This window comes from Adiantum capillus-veneris, chromosome 14, assembly GCF_014529385.1.
Source record: "Adiantum capillus-veneris isolate H3 chromosome 14, ASM1452938v2, whole genome shotgun sequence".
Classification (NCBI taxonomy): Eukaryota; Viridiplantae; Streptophyta; class Polypodiopsida; order Polypodiales; family Pteridaceae; genus Adiantum; species Adiantum capillus-veneris.
The window spans coordinates 66,262,693-66,285,561 of NC_140944.1; the positions used below are offsets into that span (position 1 = coordinate 66,262,693).

General features: G+C 45.9%; 2 protein-coding genes across 4 annotated transcripts in view; one reads left to right on the top strand and one right to left on the bottom strand.

The window, feature by feature from the left end:
• Nucleotides 1-21,368, bottom strand: part of PDE194 (formyltransferase) — an 84,856-nt gene extending 63,488 nt beyond the window's left edge. Inside the window, exons 1-4 of one of the 3 annotated variants that reach the window (XR_015190198.1) lie at nt 20,921-21,368; nt 6,090-6,230; nt 5,948-6,010; nt 4,849-4,983 (exon numbers count right to left, since the gene is read on the bottom strand). Coding sequence is in view for 2 of the 3 variants with exons in the window: in XM_086528693.1 (XP_086384819.1) it covers nt 4,849-4,983; nt 5,948-6,010; nt 6,090-6,230; nt 20,921-20,983 (402 nt within the window). In the remaining variant the exon portion in view is untranslated. The remainder of the gene's footprint in view (nt 1-4,848; nt 4,984-5,947; nt 6,011-6,089; nt 6,231-20,920) is intronic. The other 2 variants (XM_086528693.1, XM_086528694.1) reach the window with 2 other exon arrangements.
• On the top strand, nt 13,339-14,686 carry LOC147442536 (uncharacterized). The gene has a single exon (XM_086529678.1). The coding sequence runs from the start codon at nt 13,609-13,611 to the stop codon at nt 14,614-14,616; it is 1,008 nt and encodes a 335-aa protein (XP_086385804.1). The 5' UTR covers nt 13,339-13,608; the 3' UTR covers nt 14,617-14,686.
• Nucleotides 21,369-22,869: the final 1,501 nt, after the last annotated feature.

Sequence of the window (22,869 nt, forward strand, 5' to 3'; positions counted from 1 at the left end):
ATGATGGGCTGCTAGAGCAAAATTGTATGAATATTCGCCATACGTGCAATGGGTGCAAAGGTCTCGTCATAGTCCACTCTTGGAAGCTGAGAAAATCCCTTCACTACTAAGCGAGCCTTGTGCTTGTCCAATGACCCATCCTACTTGTACTTGGTCTTGTAGGCCCACTTAACACCGATGACCCTTCGACAGCCTCGGAACCAACTCCCATGTATCTCTCCTCTCGACAGAATCAAGCTCTCCCTTCATGGCCTCCTTCCACTTCTATTGGGAAAGTACCGCCTCGACCCATTTGATTTGTACTTGGTCTTGTAGACCCACTTAACACCAATGACCTTCCGCTTCTGTAGCCTCGGAACCAACTCCCAGGTATCTCTCATCCCAACGCAATCAAGCTCTCCATGCATGGCCTCCTTCCACTTCTATTGGGAAAGTACCGCCTCGAGCATAGGTCACACCATCTCCAGACGATCCTATTCTTCCACTCCACTACATTCTCTGACTACGGGCGATACAATATTCGCAAGCTCTCACTTGATTTCATGGTTTGCACAAAATTGTGCAAAGCCAAATTTGGTCCCCTGCCAACCAAAAACTGCAAGAATAGAGACACTAACCCTGGGAAACCCTAGGAACACGAGTCCTGCCTAAAGCTAGCCTACCAAGTGGGCACATACATGGTTCTACGGCCGAACAGATACGCCTACCTCAAATATGGCAAGCGCACCCACAAATCAACCCTTACTTCCTAGTCTGCTCCTATGAGATACTAGAGCCACCACTGGACAGAGGATGAACTAACAGGGTCTCGGGCCTTCAAGAGTGAAGAAGAAATTTGCAAGTCCAATCCACCACTACATCAAGCACAACCTCTCGACATAGAGCCACAGGGCCCAGGATAGACAATTTTGTCCACCAATGGCAACCCAATGTGCACGACCACAATCATTGTTCACCAAGTCCAAGAAACTTGTATCAACCATACAAGCTAAAACTCCACCTGTACATGGTCGTGTGGGCTGTCACCAATAGCTATAGGCTATAGGATCGGTCACACCTCATCCAAGAACTAGTCGAGCCATCTTGCTCCAAAGTCCGGCTCACAATGCTAGAAACCAACATGCATGTGTCTCGCGTCCAAGTATCACAAAGATGAACAACCTTTGACTTGTCTACCACACCATCCTCCAAAGATTGAATAGGTCGTTTAAAAGAAAGTAGAAGCAATCACCTAAGCCTAATGTTGCACATGCAACAGCAGCCGTGTCACCGAACTCTGAATTTGAATCTCACTTCTTCACACAATTCCACCAAATATGCCCTTGTTCTCGAAACATCACCTACTTCTTGGATCTCTCACTAGTACCAAATGTATCATCCTTTACGCTTTTTGCTTTTGCTTTCATTTCTTGGACAATTGTCCAACCAAGGCATTTAAGCCCCCTTGAAATCCGACCTCTGTAACCGGTCCTGCTGATTCAACACCATGTGAACAAGCTCCTCCATGTCAAACAAGTGGCCTTCCTTCGACTAATCAGGGCTAAATAGAAAGCACTGTACTTGGGAGTCAAATGAGTCATCAAGATTATAGCCATATCTTCCAAAGAGATCTGCATCTCTGCCGTGAAGAATCAATTGCTACATGTCTTGCATTTTACCGATGTGATTCTTCATAGACTTTGAGTGCCGAGGATCTAAAGCCCGCAACTGTAGCTCCACGTAAGTAGGCATCATCCTATTGTAAACTTTCTCCAAGCGGTTCAAAAGTGGTTGTAGAACTCCACATGAGTAGGCATCATCCTACTGTAAACTTTCTCCAAATTGTAACCTCCGCGTGAGAAGGCATCATCACACTGTAAATTTTTTCCAAGCCGTTCAAAAGCTCTTGAGCATTAATCACACTCCGAACATGTCCAATGCTTATCGCATAAAATTGTGGAAGATGAAAGGCCGGATCCTTGCACTAAGTTGATTCTAAGCACATTGAAGCTCTAAAAGCTTCTCCAACTCCCTGAAAGAGACCCGTCTGTATGAGCCTTTGGCCACCCTATCTCATCCAGCATCATCAAGATAAGGCCGTAGATCTCCAAAACCGCCTCCATAAGCACCTTCCAATCCTACTAGTTGGAGGCATCCAGCTTTTGATCATGGGGAAACACCAACAAAACCAGAACCTTCCTCTCAAATAACTCCTGCAACTCCTCGCAATGTGTAGACTTTGGCAAATGCTCCAAAGCATCATCCACCTATATCTACCTAGACTTCTTTTGTGTCCCCATCATGAGAACTCTTCCCAACATTCTTCTCTGTCTGTGCCGTCGTCAAGCCACTTCTAGGTCGCAAAGCAATCCTAATAGATAAGTGCACCCCTCAGCATTATTACTGTGAATGGCCATTTTTAGTTCCCCGTTCTCGTTCCAACTTCCCTTTCCGAATCCTTGTTCCGTGTTTCAGACGTGAGTATCCATAACAGGGAATGGCATTCCATGCCCGTTGCCATTCCCCGTTCCCCATTCCGATTTCCCATCGGGGGTAACTATGCCCCTCAGCCCTACGGGCACTACAAGACTACTACAATCTACCAAAACGAGGGCCGCCCCTCAGCACTACAGGGCACAACTCTGCAATCTCAAGCGAGTACAAAGCTGCTACAATCTACCACAATGAGAGCGCCCCCCTCTCCCTATATTGGGGCCTAACAAACTTGCCCGACCCAGATCCTAAAACCGCACAACCCATAAAGAGGGGAAAACCCGACAAAAAGGTCCATAAGTGGCCGTCTGGATAAGAACTGGAAAATGCCCCACATGTCTAGAATCTAGAAACACCTCACAAGGACAGGGTTATGCAAGGGTTCTAACGAATCTAATGGAATAGTCCGAACATGCAGGTCCTGCCAAAAGAGGGTGCTAGTACTAGTTCCCCTAGGATTTTCAAATCTATGGTTCGGCTTTGAGTCATTATAGAATGTCTATGTCACACATCAAGACCATGTGCACGTGACAGTTCTCAATAAGATCATCGTATCAAGAATAGGTTTCCAACATCCACAATCGACAATATACTCGACAGATTACAAGGTTCTATTGGCTTCAGAAGGATCAATCTGAAAAGTGAATACCATCAGATCAAGGTCTCCCACGTTCGGGCCGTCCTTTAAATTGTATGAGTTTTTGGTGATGTTGTTCGGGCTTCTAATGCTAAGCATCGTTCAATAGGATGATGGACCAGATATTTCGAGAGCACACTCCGTATGTGGGCACATTCTTATTGTTTTCTCCAAATCCAAGGATGAGCATCAAAACATCTATTCGAACATTGCGAGAGCATACACTCATCATCAACAACGGAAAGAAGAGTATGTTTCTAATGCAGGAGATAAGACTTTCTGGGACATATCATATCTCCCTAGTCCTAAGGATGTTTGCGTGGATCCATCCTTGGTCGAGGCTATTCACAATTATCTGCATTCGAAGATCGTCCATAAAGTGGGGAGCTTCTTAGGGCTATGTTCCTACTAAATGAGGTGTCTCAGGATGGTTGCAAAGATTTCTTCACCATTGCATGCGCTTACAAAGAAAGGGGTTCTATTTGGGACCTACTCAAGATTACGGCTTTTGGGCGACTAAAGGAGCTACCCACAAAACTTGTTTTGATTATTCCAGACCTTTACGAGTCTTTTGAGGTGCATTGTGATTCATGTGGTAGCGGTCTAGGAGTGGTATTGATGCAAGATGGCCACATGGTAGCTTATGAGAGTTGCCTTTACCTAAAGTCCAAACAGGTTGCTCAAATTTATGAGAGAGAGCTCGTCGCAATGATTTCATTGCAATGATTTCATTATAGCATTATGCTTGGTGCAGACTTCACAGCCAGCATCACCGTGAGATGTTCCAGCCTCGAAACATTTTATTCCAAAACATGGAGTTTTGGTACAAACTTTTTCACTCCATAGGAACAAGGAGACAAGACGTCAGACCAAAATGTCAATATTAAAAGATCAAGAGAATTTAATTTCCAAAACAGCTCAGCTTTGTTAACTGCGATAAAAATTTAAGGGACAAGGTTCCATGTAGGGCATTTCGACACCACTTGAAACATTTCAGGAGTTTCCTGCCAAAACATGTTCCACGGTGACCATGTTTTCAGAGCACATTGGTGATCAGTGTTCGTGATGTTCTTACCTCAACCAAAGTTGTCTGCCAAGCAGATGAGACGGACAAATTTGTGGTCGCAGTTTCACTTTTAGATTGTTTACAAAGAATGTGATTGCAGATGCTCTGTCTCGCAAGCCATAGATTTCAGCAGCATCACAACCGTATTTTATCATGAGTTTTATCATTTAAGGGAGCAATACACTTCAGATCGAGAAATTATCTCTGATCGACAGAATGAGGAGACGATATCAGGATACTCTCTCAAAGACGGTGCATACACTCTCAAGGACAGTTACTTAATGCGCAGGACCAAGTTGTGTGTGATCCGAGCTTTGCGCAAAAAGTGTTGACAAAAATGGGTTCTATTAGAAATCTTCTAAGTTAGATCTTAGAGCCCCTGTGCCTTTTGCTATCAAGTCAATTGCACAGCTAATCCTACAAAAAGGAGCTAACAACAAAGCATAAAAAGGATGCATTGAACATATAGAATTAGTATAGCCCAACCACTGCTGGAACAGTCTATCGAGCTAGAGGAGACCAACAAAAAACAAAAGCATGTACAGCCACAACTATAGGTTAAGGAGCTGTTTTGTAAGGAAACCGCACACATCACACAAAACATATGTAGTATGTGTAGACCTAAACCCGAAGGGCAGCATCTTGAAAGAACTTATCAGGCAAAAGTAACAACCTCTCCAGCCCGTTGAGGCCAGAATACCCTGCTTTCTGGGATTTTTTTCTCCAACGCCAGTTCGGCCACAGGAGCTATTGACAATTTTTGGCCACGACCCTTTGGTGCAGGTGGTTGAGTTACAACCGCTGCAACCTGCAGATAAGCACACAACCAACCCACACAGTACAGAACTCTAAGTTGGTGTATGAATTTAGAAATCGGACAAGTTCCAAGCAGAAGAGCAAAAAAGAAACTAAGTGTTTAGCCAGTTGGAAAACCTTGCAACTCAAGAACATATTTATGCATGTGTGGGAGTGTTTGTGTGTGCATGTATGGAGTAAAGGAGGGAGAAGAGTGAAACGTTCACAAATTTGAAACATTTGCAGCCATAACAACTATTATTATGGTATATTTGCATAAAGCGCCTGCTTAAATAATCATATTACACAAAAGGATAATTAATAGATGGTTTTAGCGTTGATCGTGATGAATGATGCTGCTGTGGTTAAACACATCAAGAAACATTGATAATTTATAAGCTTGTATGAGTTTTCAATTGATCTCATATGACCTCATATGAGTTGCAAGTCCTAATATTATCTTTGGCATGAGCTCTTATGCCCTACCACTGCTATCAAAAACACACCTTTCTGGTTTAGATAAGCAGATGATTTGAAAGAGTGACAAAGGGAAAAATAATAGTTTCCTCATATCCATGCCTTCCAAGACTATGTTGCACATGGATTGTTGGACATAGCACCAAAATGGTGCATAGGCCTTAATAATAGTGAAAATCAGGATCATTTAAAACAAAAAATACTACTGGAGCACCTAGCTGCTGTAGACCAGGTGAAACAGCATTCAAACAGCATTTGAAACAGCTTGATCTCCTGCAGCCTGCCCGAGCCTCAAGACTCTTAAACCTAGCTTACCTTTGCAAACATTGACTATGCTCTCTTGATGATTGCAATCCTAATTCCCACTGTACACTCCACCCAGAAATGTCAATACACAACCCTCTGCTAAATCAAACCGCATATTCATCCAGGCAGACTTCTGTTATGCATGCCTAACTTCGCCTCACTGCTTTTCAGATTGAGTAATGTTTGCTACTAACCTCAAATAAAGAGGTCTCAGCATGAGCAGCAATAAGTAGCTGATCTAAAACAGCAGCTGCAACCTGAAAGGCATTCAAACGTATACATGTTTGTGAGCTTCCTTTAGTAATTTGAAAAAGGTAAAAGTTGCCCATAACTTACTTTGGGAGAACCAAGAAAGACTACTTTTTTCTTGGTGGGAAGACATGATGAGGGGCAAAGAGAAGAGAAGCAGACATTGAAGCGTGTGGACTGTTGATAGTACTGATGCTTCACAAATGAACAAACCTTGAAAGAAGATATCTGTAAAACAATAGCCATGCTTTCAAATTATCAATGATAGAATATCACAGTTCACACGCATAAACTAGAAACATCAGCTCCTTACGTAGAATTTGTGGCTTCAAGATCAACAAAATACGGAAAAATACTCTTCACAATTCTAACATCTCGGTAGCAAGCAAGCCCATAAAGTTAAACGCAATTACTGTGAAAGAGAGATTCACTCTTAGATCTTGTTTGGATAACAGAGATTTCACCAAAACCGATAGTACTTGAAAAACTTGTATTGAGTGATTGTAAAGGGCCATTGTGCCCAAGCCGCCCACTCTATCACTAACCTCACTAACCAATCTATTACTCTTATCTCTACACAAGTGAGTAAGGAACACACAGCAAAACCTAGCTGCAATGATTGCAAACTATCACCAGGATCCTTACGAGTGGGGAAAACCTCCAGGATACATGATGAGCTAATGATGGCGAAGGTCCAGGTGATGCTCAAATCAGAGCTAAACTATATGAGGGATGACATCAGGAAGGAAATGCACGCAAGCGCTGAGAGCTACAGGAACTCCATGTATGGACATGATGAAAGAACTAAGGAGAGATCCAGGGGATACAGAATGAGGAGATTCAGATCTTGAAAACGGAATTACGAAACCTAATCAAGGCCGAATAAATGTAACAAAATGTGTTATGCAAAAGAAACTCGATGAGGCAGTAGCAAGTTTTGAAGCATGGAGAACAAATATGGAAAAGCACATGGGGGAAAAAGATGCAATAATCGAGGAGCTAAAAGGAGAACTTGCGGCTTGCAAATCTGCAACTAAGGAGAAGGGAGACGACCAACCTTCGGTGCTGAAGGAGCTCGAGGACATGAAGGATCATATGAAAGCTCTACGCGAAGGAGATGAACAGAAATCGAAAACGGCATCTTCATGGGCGGAATGTCTTTTTAAGACACAAGAAAAGGTTGATGAAGCAGAGAAATGGATTGAGGATGCGAAGAAACGGAAGGCCCAGATGCCCGAGACCACACCTACCTCAACCATTATTAATATGACCATTGAGGAAGAGCAGAAAAGGAAGAATCGGGCTCTGCATGTGCGGGTCATAGGAGTCAAAGACAAAGAGAATGTAGATGAAGAAGTGAAGGAACTGCTACAACGCATGGGCATCACAGAGCCTACTCACACAAAGTGCATGGAGAGTGGGCAAGAAAGGAATCGATGAGAAGGGAAACGTAAAGGATAGGGCACTTATTCTCCGCTTCCCGAATATAAAAATAAGGAAAGAATTTCTAAAGAAGAGGCCAACTCTTAAGAAAACCGGTATTTTCCTAGGAGATGACCTTACATTGGCACAAGTGGCACACATGCAAGAGTTGATGCCAGAGATCAGGGCAGCAAGAGAAAAGGGGAAAATCGCCTTTTATAGAGGAGGGAAAGTAGTGGTTCTGGAAAAGCGCTCAGCATGACAGTGCGAGACCTATGGGGCGATGCTTCAGATAGCGGCGTGGAATTGTAATGGATAATATAGGCTAGATGTAGGTGCCTTTGAAGACAGCTTTAGGGACAGAGATATAGTTTTCTACTCAGAGACACACCAGATACCGGGACAGCGTATGCCACATGTGAAGGGTTATTTATGGGAAACAGCTGGTCGACCAGACAAGAGATCTCTACGGGGTAGCCGGTGTTCAGGAGCAGTAGCAATCTTATTTAAAGAGGAGCTGAAACCACTACTACAGATTATCAGGAAAGATGAGCAAGCAAGGTATATGTGGGTGAGAATGAGAGCCGAGAGAGGTAGATTTCTATATATCGCTATATGCTACTTCCCTCCAAGTACATCAGTCTACTCCTCACCTAAAGGACAGTCCCCTTTCTCCATATTGAATAATGACATATGGGAGTTCTCTAGAGATGGAGACATCGTTCTCTTAGGAGACTTTAATGCCAGAACGGCCAACTCTCAAGCAGTATTCTATGATACTTCCGAGGAAATGCTCAAAGAAATGGATTTATCACAGAGGGGGCTTACTAGAAACTCACAGGATAAAGAACACACTTAATATGGGAGACATCTCATGGAGATGGCAACTATACATGGTTTGGCCATACTTAATGGTCTAGAGAATTTCCCTTTATATGGGGATTCACATGCTTCCCGCACAGGCATGGGGCCAGTACAGTGGATTATGTCATGACTTCACCAAGCTTTAATTCTAGTATCGAGGACTTTAAGGTGGGACCCAGACCGGTTGGGATTGTAGTGGATCATGCTCTCTTGACCTTATCAATCTCCTTCCAATACAATGCCTCTCAAGTACAAAGGAAGAAGACACACACAAGATATACTTTCACGCCAGAGACTGATTCAGTCTATGTGGAAAAGATCTATAATAGGATGTGGGCAGCTGAGCCAGTATATACTGTAGAGGAGATTACTTCTCAGTTAACAGAGATGCTACATGGAGCAGCACAAGAGGCATACCCACATACTCAACCTAATCAGAAGAGAGGATCTGGGAACATGCCTCAAAACAGTTGGTATGACGAGGAATGCAGAGAGACGAGAACCCAGGTCCAAAAAGAGCTTACACTTGGGATCATCACATATAAGCAGTCTCGGATTGCTCTTCGACGTATAGTACGTCGCAAGAAAAGGGCATTTTTAGCCAAACTGGAGAAGGATTTATATCAGCTCTTCTTGAGTCAGGACTCACATGAGGCCTGGCGCTTATTTCACGAGCACTCACCGCCTCCGACGATTACTTCTCCTGAGATTTGGGGTCAATATGTAACATCATTATATATGGTATCTGGACAGCCTCCATTACCAGATCCGCTAGAGCCATGCCCTGCTACTAGTACTTTCTTTACTACGAAAATGGTGAAAAAAGCCATTGATAAGATGAAGACAAGAAGAGCATATGATCATGATGGCTTAGTAGCAGAACATCTGATCCATGCCAGGGATCTACTTTCAGAAGTCCTTGCTCGTCTGTTTAATCGGGTCATGTGTGAAGGATTACCTGAATCTTGGAAATTATCTACTATCGTACCTATTTTCAAGTCAAGGGATCCTATGATACCCGGGAACTACCGTACCATTATGGTAGGTCACACATTGACCCGACTGTACGCATCCATTCTTGAACAAAAATTGACTAGATGGGCAGAGAATGAGGGCATAAGGGCAACAGGACAAGCTGGATTCACGAGGGGTTATTCCACTTTAGATCATATTCTTACGCTCAGAGCCATTATTGAGGAAGGAAGAGCAAGCGGGAGAAGGATGTATTGTTGCTTTGTGGATTTTCGGAAAGCTTTTGATACGGTACCAAGGGCCAGATTGATGCGCAGGATGCAAGAGTTAGGGGTCCCCAAAGAGATTATTTGGGGGATCATGGCCTTATACGGGTCAGTAACTGGTTATGTACGTACTCCAGAAGGGGATTCCGACATTGTTCATTCCACCGTTGGAGTAAAGCAGGGATGCCCGCTGTCCCCTACTTTATTTGGTATGTACATAGATGAGGTATCAGATTACATTGATAGAGAGGGTGACAGAGGTGCTCAACTTGCAGGGTCATGGATCCCTTTGTTGTTGTATGCACATGATATTGTATTGATAGCAGAATCACCAGATGGAATGCAAAGGCAGCTAGATGCATTACATAAATTCGCGGAGGACAGTGGACTGTCGGTAAACTTGGGTAAAACCAAAGTTATAGTGTTTAACACCACACCGCAGTGGGTTAGGAGATCGGCACCTACATTTGCATATGGCCAGGATACAGTAGAGTACACAGATGCATACACATACCTTGGTGCGGTATTTGCAGGACCGAAGTTTACTCTAAGAAAGCAGCGGATGCTAGATTGTCCAGAGCCTCTGCGGGCTTGGGAGGGTTGGAGAGGATGTGTTCACAAGTGCAGTTTCAAGAACCACGAACAAAACTTTGGCTCTTTGATACTGTGGTGGCTTCGGCTATGCTTTATGGGGTCCAGATTTGGGGATGTCACGTGACACATCCCAACCCTATGTGTCCGTGGACAAGCTACACCACAGCAGGGTTCAGTCAATCCAGTCAAGTCTAGATTAGCAGTGATCTGGCACTTTTGTGAGTCTATTCGTAGACCGTGCATGCCCAATCACTTAGCATAGATGCATATCCTCCGGTTGCACACAGCATGATCATCGGAATTCCCATCAGAATCCATTAGCATCAGTTACGGGAATTTTCCAGTGCATTTAGCCTATTTTCCTATTTATTGGTATTTTCACTTATTAATTTTAAGTGACTTTCCAACAAAAGTAGGTAGGGCAATTTTGCTAAGTTAATATATAAGCAAACCCAAGTTAGCACTTTCTGGCAGAAGAGGCAGCAAGAGCTTCCCGCTCAACAAGCAACTTCTCAGCAGTACCCCCCTCAGCATCAAGATCCATCGCCATCCTCACTTAGCCTTGGCTTTTCCAAGCATCAGCATCATCATCGACTCCATCTCCTTGGTGTTTCTCCCTCACAGCAAACCATCGCTAAGAACCTCTTTCCTGGCGTTTTTCTCACAACAAAACAGCCCCAGCATTAGCGTTTTACTAACGCTAGGCCACCAGCATCTCTCAGCGTTTTTTAATGGCAGTTTTCTCAGCTTGAAGGACTCAGCCATTGCAGCGTTTTCAGCATAGAACAGACCCCCCAACCAGCGTTTTTCATCAGGTACAAAGCAGTCCAAAAACGCAGCCTGATAGGTTCAGCCCTTCAGCGTTTTTACTTCAGCAGGAACCCCGATCGAAGCAGTCATTTTCAGCCATAAGCACAGTACGAAAACAGTCATTTTTCAGCCCTCAAACAGTCCAAGAAATTCAGCATAAGGAAGATCACAAATTTCAGCCTCAGTCGCCGTCGTCGTCGTCGTCGTCGTCATCGGCATAGTCCCATTGCATTCGCATTGTACACCTTTGTGTAATCAAAGTAGACCACTCTCGCCGACGAGAGTGGGGCCTTCGGAGGAGGGTTTTACAACCTCTCGGTGTCGTATCTCTTCTCTCTCCTTCTCTCAGTCTCATTCACTTGCACGCACAATAGCCACTCACTTTGTTCGTGATCATAGCACTCTCCATAAGACGGAAAGCTCTCTCTTTCCCTAAGAACTAAAAGGAACCTTGAGCAATAAAGATCACTAATCTTGAGAAAATACAACATTCATTCCGCTACACCTTACAAGGGACCATCTGTGGATCAGGATAATTGGAAGTCAATGGAGAGACCTTTGGTATCTATGATTTCCCGAATGATTAGAGCCAAGGCCTCCGTACCACACGCAATTACCCGAGCGGAACTAGCTGCCCCTCCGATAGAAATTGAAGCTCTTACCAGATCAGTGTCCTTTATACATGGTTTGTGGGATACAAATAATTGCCGATATACTAGACTGGCCCTCGAATCCTCTCGACAATTAGCAATGAAAGGGGATACATCATGCTGGTATGCGCAACTGTCCTCGTGGTTTCAAAGACACGGGTTCAGTATGGAAAGATTACCCCCCTTCCAATACTCTCTTGAGGCTCCATCACTAGCAATTACACGAACGAAGATTAATAAAATCATCCATCAGGATCTTATACAGTTGGATACTAAGAGGACATGGGTAGACCCTACACAAGAATTGGGCACGAAGATGGCCGACTACAAAGAAAACTTCCTACAGCTATTTGAAGATGGATTTGTGATTCGCCCGAGCTACATGGATACCCACCTGTCTCATGGTTTGAGATGTGCTATTGGTCAAATTCGTACATCCTCACACCAGTTGGAAATTGAATTCGGCAGATTTAGGGGAATCCCACCTGAGAGCAGAATTTGCAAGTTATGCGGAATGGAGCCGGAGACAGAATTACACTACATATGCCACTGCACCGTATACTATGAGATACGTGGGCGTTTCCATTGCCTATTTAAAGAAGGCTTTGGCCCTCTAGATAGAGTCATGCAATACCAAGATCAAAGATGCTTAGGCTTGTACCTACGGGAACTACATCTGCACAGGGATAATCTAATGAGAAGACAACGAGCACTACAGCCTCAGAGGCAGATCATAGATTTCTTCGGATCGAGAGAAGCAGGAGTGGAAGGAGAAGCAAGAGGCCAGCAGCCAGCACCAAGGAGTACCCACATTCATACCAAAGGCACCCTCATTGACAAGGCGATTGAGCTTAGGAAATCGAGACGACCATGACCGAGATGCAAAAGCACACTTCACCGGAGGAGGATTAGAAGCATTCTAGCCAGACACCCAGAATGCTCCTAAGAAGTTTATTTAATACTTTGTATTAGTTTTCACATTTATTTTCACACTTTCACACTTTTCACACTTAGTACTTTAGTACTAAGGTACCCAGACATTGTAACAGATTCACCACTTTTGTATCAATTTGGTCTCATAGGTCATTCTGGCCTTTTGAAGACATTAATATAACATTTCATTTCTCGGGCATCAGGAGGCAGCGCGCAGGGAGATTCTCTCTCTGCAGGTGACGCAACAGGTGAGTTGAATTCTCTCTCTCGCGTAAGGTTCTGTCTCGCAGCAGGTGCAAGGCGCGCAGGGCAGCAAGAGGTAGCACGCAGGGCAATTCTGCCTGTGTGTTAGGGTTTCGGGCATCAGGAGGCAGCACGTAGGGAGATTCAATCTCTCTCTGCAGGTGACACAACAGGTGCAAGGCACGCAGGGCAACAAGAGGTAGCACGCAGGGCAATTTTGCATGTGTGTTTGGGTTTCGGGCATCAGGAGGCAGCGCGCAGGGAGACCCTCTCTCTCTGCAGGTGACGCAGCAAGTACAAGGCGTGCAGAGACTGCAGCAGGTTCAGCGCGCAGGCTGAAGAGGGCGCAGGTGTAGGACACGCAGAGGCTGCAGCAGGCGAGCTTCTCCCACGAGGGGGGGCTGCGCGTGGATTGAGCCAGTGCCCAACAGGGGCTTGTTTGACCCGTGAGTTGACCCTCCTGGGGGGGGGGGGGGGGGGGGCATTTCATTTTCTCTGCCACTGCGCAGGACAGCCGAGTGCAAGGCCTTCATTTGAGCTGCCTCGGTTGCTTACGCCCATAGTGGGCTGAGTTGATGTATACACCCGCATCGGGTTTGTTTTGTGGTATTTTGTTTTCTCCGCCTGGACTCTGCCGAGCCAGAGTGTCGAGCTGTTTTGGAGGTTATGCTGATTCCTCGAGTGGGCCACGAACCCACATCTTTGTATGCACTAGTTGGGTGAGCCAGCGTGCCCCGATCCCCTCCCCACCATTTTGTATTGTAAGCCACGGGGGGTTCGCCGAACTGAGGAGAATATACCCTCGCTCGCCTATCCTTGTTTTTGGATAGGTTTCTAGTGTGCCTTGTCTGCATGGACTCGGCCGAGCCAGAGCATCGAGCTATATCCGCATCGCCAATGGAGGCTATGAGTGCTTCGCCAGTGGAAGCCATGATCATTTCGCCAATATGTAAGCCCCATACGAAGGCAACTTTTGCGCTTACAAACAAGCGGATAACACAAATGGAAAGGGAGATGAAAGAATGGAAAGCAGAGACGGAGGGATGGTGGAGAGAGAAGGCCAACCTTCTTCAAATGTTTCTTAATGAAGGCACGCAATGGAAGAAGGAGAAAGAGGACTTGCACGCAGAGCTACAAGCATTTAAGGCGGATTCACAGGCACTTAGAGAAGAGGTCACAGCCCTCAAGCGAGAACTTGCGGATAGAGTAAGCAGTGGACTAGAAGAAGGGGAATTTCAGCCCTCGGTGATAGACGAGATCAAGGTCATCAAGGAGCAGGTACGGATGATCACAGAGGAGAAACAGAAGGTGGTAAAGACGTCTTCGTGGATGGATGTGATCACGAAGACACAGAAGAAGGCGGATGAGGCCGAGAAATGGATAGAAGTCGCTAAGAAAAGGAAAGGGAAAGAAACCACATCCGTCCCCACTCCTACAATCATCAACATGACTCTAGAAGAAGAGCAGCGAAGGAAAACTAGAGCCTTGCATATAAGAGTAACCAGTCTAAAAGACCGAGGTGGTGTGGAAGGGGAAGTTGAAGAACTTCTCCGCATGATGGGTAGTGAGGCTACTCATACAAAGGCATGGAGGGTAGGGAAGAAGACACAAGGCAATGGGGAGACTTCAAAAAGGAGAGCTTTAATCATCCGTTTCCCATCCATGAAGGCAAAGAAGGACTTCTTGAAGAAGCGCCCTACACTAAAGAAAATGGGCATATTCCTTGGAGATGACCTCACTCTCACACAGCTGGCGCATATGAGAGAGGTAATGCCAGAGATTCAAGCGGCAAGGGAGAAGAGAAAGACTGCCTTCTACAGAGATGGCCGAGTGGTGATTATAGAGCGGCACTCCACATGACGGTGCGAGACCTATGGGACCACACTCAACGTTGCCACCTGGAATTGTAATGGATCTATGCGCCTTGATGTGGGTGCCTTTGAGGATAGTTTTACGGGAAGAGACATCGTCTTCTACTCTGAGACACATCAGGCACCGAGGCAATCTATGCCTAACATTAGTGGATATAGATGGAAGACAGCCTGTAGACAGGAGACACGATCAGAGCACAGAGGGTGGGGCTCAGAAGGAGTGGCAGTGTTATTCAGGGAGGAGTTGCAACCATTGATACATATAGCCCGCAGGGATGAGCAAGCTAGGTACATGTGGGTGAGATTGAGAGCAAAGACAGGCAGATATCTTTACATTGCTATTTGCTACTTTCCCCCGAGTACGTCAGTTTATGCACCACCCAGAGGACAGTCCCCCTTCTCTATTCTGGATGATGACATATGGGAGTTCTCTAGAGATGGTGACATCATCATTCTAGGGGATTTCAATGCTAGGACTGCCCATCATCAGACAGTATTTTATGATACTTCAGAGGAGATGCTAAGAGAGTTGGATGTTGTAGAGACGGGCCTATCCACACTACCACAGGATGGAGAACACACTGAGTATGGACGACACTTGATAGACATGGGGACTGCACATGGATTGGCCATCTTGAATGGCCTACAGAGAATCCCGTTGTCGGGGGTTTTACGTGCTTTCCACATAGACATGGAGCCAGCACAGTGGATTATGTCATGGCACATCCGAGCCTCATCTCTAGTATCCAGGACCTTACGGTTGGACCCAGACCTGTTGGTGTCGCAGTGGATCATGCTCTTGTGTCACTGATTGTTTCTTTTCACTTTAGTGTAGCACACAGGCGACGGGCAGCAGCCCCTACTCGCTACACCTTTACGCAGGAGACGGACACTGTATACATAGATGGGATCTACAGACGCCTGTGCACAAAGGAGCCAAGGCGACCTCTGGAGGAGCTTACTACTATACTGACACAGACACTACATGATGCAGCAGCACAGGCATACCCACATACCCAGCCCGAGCAGAGACGCCGTTCGGGAAGCATGCCTCAGAACAACTGTATGATGAGGAATGTCGGACACTAGAGCTAGACTTCAGAAGGAGGTGCTTTTGGGGGACATCACTCATAGGCAGTCACAGATTGACTTCCGACGCCTAGTGCGGCGGAAGAAGAGGGCTTTTTTGGCTCGCCTAGAGCAGGATCTATACCAGCTATCTTGAGTCAGGACTCACGTGAGGCATGGAGGCTCTTTCATGAGCACTCCCCCCCCCCCCTGCCATCACTTCTACAGAGGCTTGGGGCCAGTATGCATCATCTTTGTACACAGTTCCTGAGCAGCCCCCCTTCCCGACCCCCCCGATCCATGCCCACACACATGTGCTTTTTTCACCGCTGAGATGGTGAGGAAGGCCATTGACAAGATGAGGACTCGGAGAGCATATGATCATGATGGCTTAGTGGCTGAGCATTTCACAAATGCCAGAGATTTACTAGCAGAGCTCCTAGCAGTTATGTTTAATTGTGCCATGTGTGAGGGCTTGCCTAATACTTGGAGCCTATCTACTATTGTACCTATCTTCAAGTCGGGAGACCCTATGGAGCCTGGGAACTATCGCACTATCATGATTGGACACACATTGGCACGGTTGTACGCATCTATTCTTGAGCAGCAGTTGAGTAGATGGGCAGAGAGGGAAGGGATATGCGTAGCCGGGCAGGCAGGTTTCAAGAGGGGTTTTTCTACTCTTGACCATATCTTGACACTCAGAGCCATCATTGAGGAGGGGAGACGGATCTATTGTAGCTTTGTGGACTTCCGCAGAGCATTTGACACAGTGCCCAGAGCTAGATTGATGCGCAGATTACAGCAGATGGGAGTACCCAAAGAGCTCATTTGGGGGTTCATGGCATTATACAGGTCAGTAGTGGGGCATATACGCACCCCAGAGGGTCTATCCACACCGGTTTACTCCACTATTGGGGTGAAGCAAAGCTGCCCGCTCTCTCCTACTCTATTTGGTATGTATGTAGATGAGGTTTCTGACTACATTGAGAGAGATGGTGATAGAGGTGCACAGCTGGCAAGGACATGGATTCCACTATTGTTATATGTTGATGATATTGTGTTGATCTCCGACTCTCCGGAGGGGATGCAACGTCACTTGGATGCTTTGCATAGGTTTGCCCAAGAAAGTGGTTTATCCGTCAACCTTGGTAAAACCAAGGTCATGGTATTTACTACCACCCCACAGTGGATTAGGAGGTCAGCACCCGCCTTCACATACGGCCAGGAGAAGGTGGAGTATACAGATGCTTACACTTACCTTGGAGTGGTTTTTAGTGGGCCAGCATTTTCATTAAGGAGGGCAGCAGAGACTAGATTGACCAGAGCCCATGCAGCATTGGGTAGATTGGAAAGGATGTGTTCACAGGTTCAGTTTCAGGAGCCTCGGACGAAGCTCTGGCTCTTTGACACTTGGTGGCTTCTGCATTGCTTTATGAAGCTGAGATTTGGGGACCTTCACTGGATCATCATGGGAGGACAGGCCGCAGTGATGGATGGGGGGACATGGAAAAGCCTCTGGTCTATATGATCTCGCGGCTCATTAGAGCCAAGGCTTCAGTACCACGTGCTATTGTACGAGCAGAGCTAGCTGCCCCCCCACTGATGGTTGAGGCGCTCACCAGATATGTCTCCTTCATACACCACATATGGGAACTTCCCAGAGACAGATATGCACACCTTGCACTTGAGTCCTCTCGACAGTTAGCCATGCAGGGAGATACAGCATGCTGGTACGGGGAGATGACATCATGGTTCAGGCGCATGGGTTCAGCATAGACAGATTGCCCCCCTTCCAGTACTCACTGGATGCGCCCTCTCACACTCTTACACAGTCCAAGATAACTAGGCTCATTCGCCAAGACTTGACTCAGCTAGACACCAAGAGGACATGGATACAGCCAGTACAGGAGCTAGGCACGAGGATGGCTTTCTACAGAGAGCATCTCCTCCAGCTTACGAAGGATGGTTTTGTGACGAGGCCCAGATACATGGACACCCACTTGTCTCATGGAATACGATGTGCTATTGGCCAGATACGCACATCTTCACACCAGCTGCGGATCGAGACCGGGAGATACAATGGAATACTAGCAGAGGCCGAGACATGCCCCCTGTGTGACATCGAGCCTGAGATAGAGTTGCACTACACATGCCACTGCCCCGTCTACTACGAGATACGAAGCCGCTTCCATTGCTTGTTCAGAGAGGGATTTGGACCATTCTCTAGAGTCATGCGGTACGAGGATCAGAGATGCCTGGGTTTGTTTTTGCTCGAGCTGCGCAGACACACAGAGAGCCTGATGAGAGGAGAGGCTAGCCAGTCTCAGAGAAAGATCACAGCCTTCTTTAGAGCTGCCACTGGACACCCGGAGGAGTTACTACCACAGCAGAGCCCGTCGCTTTACACGGGAGGCATACTGATCGACCGAGCGACTGAGCTAGGGAGATCCAGACGCCCACGACTGAGGAGGACTACACAGCATTGACGGAGGCTGTATCAGAGGATTCGGGTCACTCTGGCTCGACATGCACGAGACTACTGACCATGGAGGAGATTGATGAGATCCGCCAGTGACCAATGTTGGATCTCCAGTGATCTAGCTATCCCAGCTAGTTGTTTAGCTGCTTAGTCCGCACCTAGCAATTTAGGATTCCATAGTATTTTATTTTGTCATTTTGTTATTCTGTCATTTTGTGATCTTGTTACTCTGACTTTGTATCAGATCCACCACATTGTAACTTTCTGGTCTCATAGGTCACTGTGGCCTTTTGAAGACGTTAATATAACATTTCATTTCATTTCATCTCTCTCTCTCTCTCTCTCTCTCTCTCTCTCTCTCTCTCTCTCTCTCTCTCTCTCTCTCTCTCTCTCTCTCTCTCTCTCTCTCTTTTCATACAGCAGAAGATCACAAATTTCTTTCAGTCACAGACAGAGGAGTTCGAGCAACCCCCACAGCATAACAACACCAGAGGTACCAGAGGCATCCTGCTTGATCGGGCGATAAGAGTTGGGGTGGTCCCGTCGCCCGCAGAGGAGAGGGCCCTCTCGATATCAACGCAAACTACGACAAAGGATCCATACCATCCTGGCACGACATAGGAGCCGTCCCGAATACTGATGTATATGTATATGATGCCTCAACTCTCAGAGAGCTCCATTGTATCAGCTCACCCTTTGTCTTCCCTTTGTATCAGCTTTCACCCCACCCCTACCCACTATTTTCTTTTTAGTTCTTTGTACTTTTTGTACTCAGACCTGGTATTAGATTCACCACATGTAACCTTTTGGTCTAATAGGTCATTTTGGCCTTTTGAAGACGTTAATATTAAATGTCATTTCATTTCATTTCTCTCTCATCGGCCTCCCCTTGGGCGAGAGGCAGCCCCGAGGGGAGGTCCCGAGCCAGCTAGAGTGCAGACCCACCTTCCCTATTGCCAGGCAGTCCCCCGGGCCCACTATTGCAGCAGCGTTCCCAAGCTCATCAAGACTCGCCAATGTTGATGCAGCCGCAACCTGCTCTTCAAAGCTCATCAAGTGCGTCAAGCCCTGGTCCTCACTGCTGACCTGCTCACTCCTAAGTCTCCTCACATGCTTGCTGATTTACCCCGGCTCAGCATCTTTGAGCTTTTCAAACCCCAAGTTCACCCACTAAGGTTAGTCACGCTTATTTGACCCCTATTCCCACCTCTAAAGCTCGCAAAGACCACTACTCAACCTATGTGAAGGGATTCCAAACATCCAAGGGCTCGCTTGTTCTGCTTCAAAACAAGATGCCAAAAGGGAAGTCATCCACACCAATCAAGCCGACACGCCTCTTGGGTGGTCGTCGTGCCTACACCACAAGTGGGTCCAATAGATCTTCTGCGAGCACAAATTAGAGAACTCAAAGATGAAAATTATTCTTGCCAAAGCAAAGGAAGTTGAGCACATGCTCACCGCAAGCGTGGCAAACCTTGCCACTCAAGTCAACGAAGCAACCGCAAGGTAGAAGAATGCATACAAGAACGCTGCAGACGGGAAGGATTGTTGCTATCCCTCCGCATCGGTGGCTTGCCCTCTACCTCGTGGGGAGAGAACGATCATTACTCCTCAACCTTAACCAAGCTCAACCAAGCCATTCACCGAACCGAGTTTGATCCCAACACAATCAATAAGGTCCATCATGATTCATGACCACCGCACCAACCAAGGCACCCTTGTCTTCAAAAACATAGAGACACGCATAGCACTTCTACAACAAGCTCGATTGCTCAAGGGCTCCAAAGTTTGAATAAGAGGGGCCTTGACCCCTGTTCAACTCAAAATCGAGAAACAAGAACTTCAAAAGGTGCCAGATGCTCAAGGAGCAAGTAAATGGGCCGTCTTTTGAGGTGGCAAGGCCATTATTGAAGAATTTCGGGTTCCGTGAACTCCCAGACCACCGTCCCCCACTCCCTAAGTGACGTATGTCACAATTTTGTTGTATCCGCATCTAGTTATGTTTCCAATGTACCCTCTTCATAAGAGGCACCATGTATGTTTTCTTGGTCCCATAGGTCATATTTGACCTCCGAGGACGATAATGAAATATCTCTCTCTCTCTCTCTCTCTCTCTCTCTCTCTCTCTCTCTCTCATGAGTGCATCATTGAGAAGCAAATCGCATAGGTAAATGCACCATCACAAAAGGTGGAGACAGCTCATTCACAAAACCCCACTCATCTACATTGAACACTGTGAAGCCTTGCCACAACTGTGCCACACTCCCAATAAAAATTCAACAGATTCAAGATGTGAGGAGTTCTCAAAAACGCATTTTCATGACATGCATCTCGACCCTTGACAGAGCAAATAAACTTCTCCAGGCCTTTATGATCCCCTCAAAGCATAAGAACATCCATGTGGCAAAACCACTGCGATAGATCACTGCCAGCACAATTCAACTGTGCATTTTGCAAACGTATGTACAATAAGAACCCACAACAACTATGCAATCCTCCCCAGGTTGCCAGTACGTGAGCTGCAATCCGCATATATCTTCCAAAACTGAGAAATGAATCCATCAAAGCAGCTTGAGAGAATCCACCTCTCTTGTTGCACCGTAGTAAATGATGACAAGGGCAAGTTTCCTACGACGTTAAAATTCTCTTCTTCTTCTTCTCTCTCTCCTTCTTCTCTCTCTCTCTCTCTCTCTCTCTCTCATCAAGCAGCAGCCGCAACATGAAGACAAACAAGGAAGAGCACCTGCGAGAATCGCAGCAGAGAGGAATGTTGGAGCATTGTTGAGGAAAGTGAATGAACACTCATGGTCGTGGCTTGATCAGGAGACGTGACATACTCCCGTAAGCGTGTATGCGCGCGCCCGCGAAGACTAAGCGAGCAGGAATGCAGGTGAAGGATAGCCAACGACGGGCTGATCAACTCAACGCTGCCAACCCTGGATTTGAACACACAATCATCCAAGTTCCATATCCATCTTAGGCTGGGTTCACATCAAGCGGCGGAAGGAAGTGTGAACCTGCTTGCAGCCAATAATCTTGGGCCAAGTGGACCATGGCGTTCACATAGGCCGGAGGCAGCCTGGGTTTTTTCTGCGTGCTTGTTTCTTCCCACCTCGCCACCCCCCCTTCGCCCAAGGTCTCTTCCACCCCGACACCTACTTGCCCAACCAATAGTTGCTCTCCAGAGGAGACCTTACCTCCAGGTTGTGTGAATAGCAGGTAGGTGGAAGTGCATCGAGGACTTTTCTCTCGCCTGGAAGCTGCGATTTCTTCCATTGGGTTGATGTGAACGCAGTCTTAGGCAGTGGTCACACGATGCATAACTATCACCTATTTTTTGAAATAACTATGTCCCTTGAATGGTCACACGTGAACCATTTCTTTGTCTTGTATAAAACTATACAAGTCTTCTTGTAACTATGCCAATTTTGGCATGGTTACATGATATTAAAAACTAGTGCTTAGGAGTGGTGTGCTAGACTTATATCTCCACACTATGAAGATCCAAAATTGATCGAAGTAGTCCATACTATCATTTGGATGTTGACTATTATCCATTCCATTCCCCCTCTTTTTTTCAAAATCAAAGTAATTTTCTACCCAATGAAGTAGCTCATACTCTGATGTTGACTGGAAGATACCATTATTCAAACCAGATTCAAGCTTACAATTAGTAGAAATTTACCTCTCTCTCTCTCTCTCTCTCTCTCTCTCTCTCTCTCTCTCGCGCGCAATGCTACTCACTTTGATTCCATTTGTCTCATGTGTGGTCTCAGGATGCACATGTGACTCAAAGTTCCTTGAAGCTAATCAGAGCCAGGTGGCACACTACAAAAATTTACTTGAAGCTACTTATTCATAAAGAGAAATTGTTGTTCTTCTTGACAACTATTCTATGTGGCATATATTCCCCATCATTTTGTATTATTTTGTGGATTAGAAGCCCCTGAGTGTGCGAACAGAAATGGTCAAGAACCTCAAACCACCTTCTTGTAATTTTCTTATCAGAAGAACAGTCGATTTAATGTATGATGCCTAGCCAAAGAATAAACCTCGGTGCAAATTTTGTGCAGCTATACAGGATGGGAATGCGCAAAGAAATTAGGGCTCCCTTTATTCTTTTTATTTGCTAAATTTGAGAAGAGTAAAATTTTGAGGTGAAGCTTTATTCCTTCTTCACACCCTCCAAAGGAGCTTTTATATATGTTGCCTCGGGATTTTTAATTTCGAGAAAGTTACAAGTTTACGTGAACTCAAGGGGTTTTAATAATCACTTTTGGACAAAAAATATAGAGGTTTTAAAGGAAGAGGGGTCATTTAATTCATGAAAATAAGTATGTGAAGAGGAATTAATTATATAGAGGGCTTTCTAATAGTGGAATTGGGAAGTAGAATGTTGAAGTCTTTTTGGGAGAGCTATCACAACAAGAGTCTTGCGAGACATAGTCCCGAGGACAAGGTAGATAAGGCCGGCTATGAATAATGCTTACATAAGGTGTCTCCTAAAGATAGTGGCTAGGAACCCTATAAGAGGAGGTGGTTGGGTGGAGAAGAGCATGTCCATAGCTGATGTGGATTCCCACTTGTATCGAAGTGCCATCGATTCCTCTTTCTGCATAGGAAAGTCCATCAATGCAATTTATAGCACTAGTGTTCATCCTCCTCAACTCACACACACAACTAGAGAGAGTT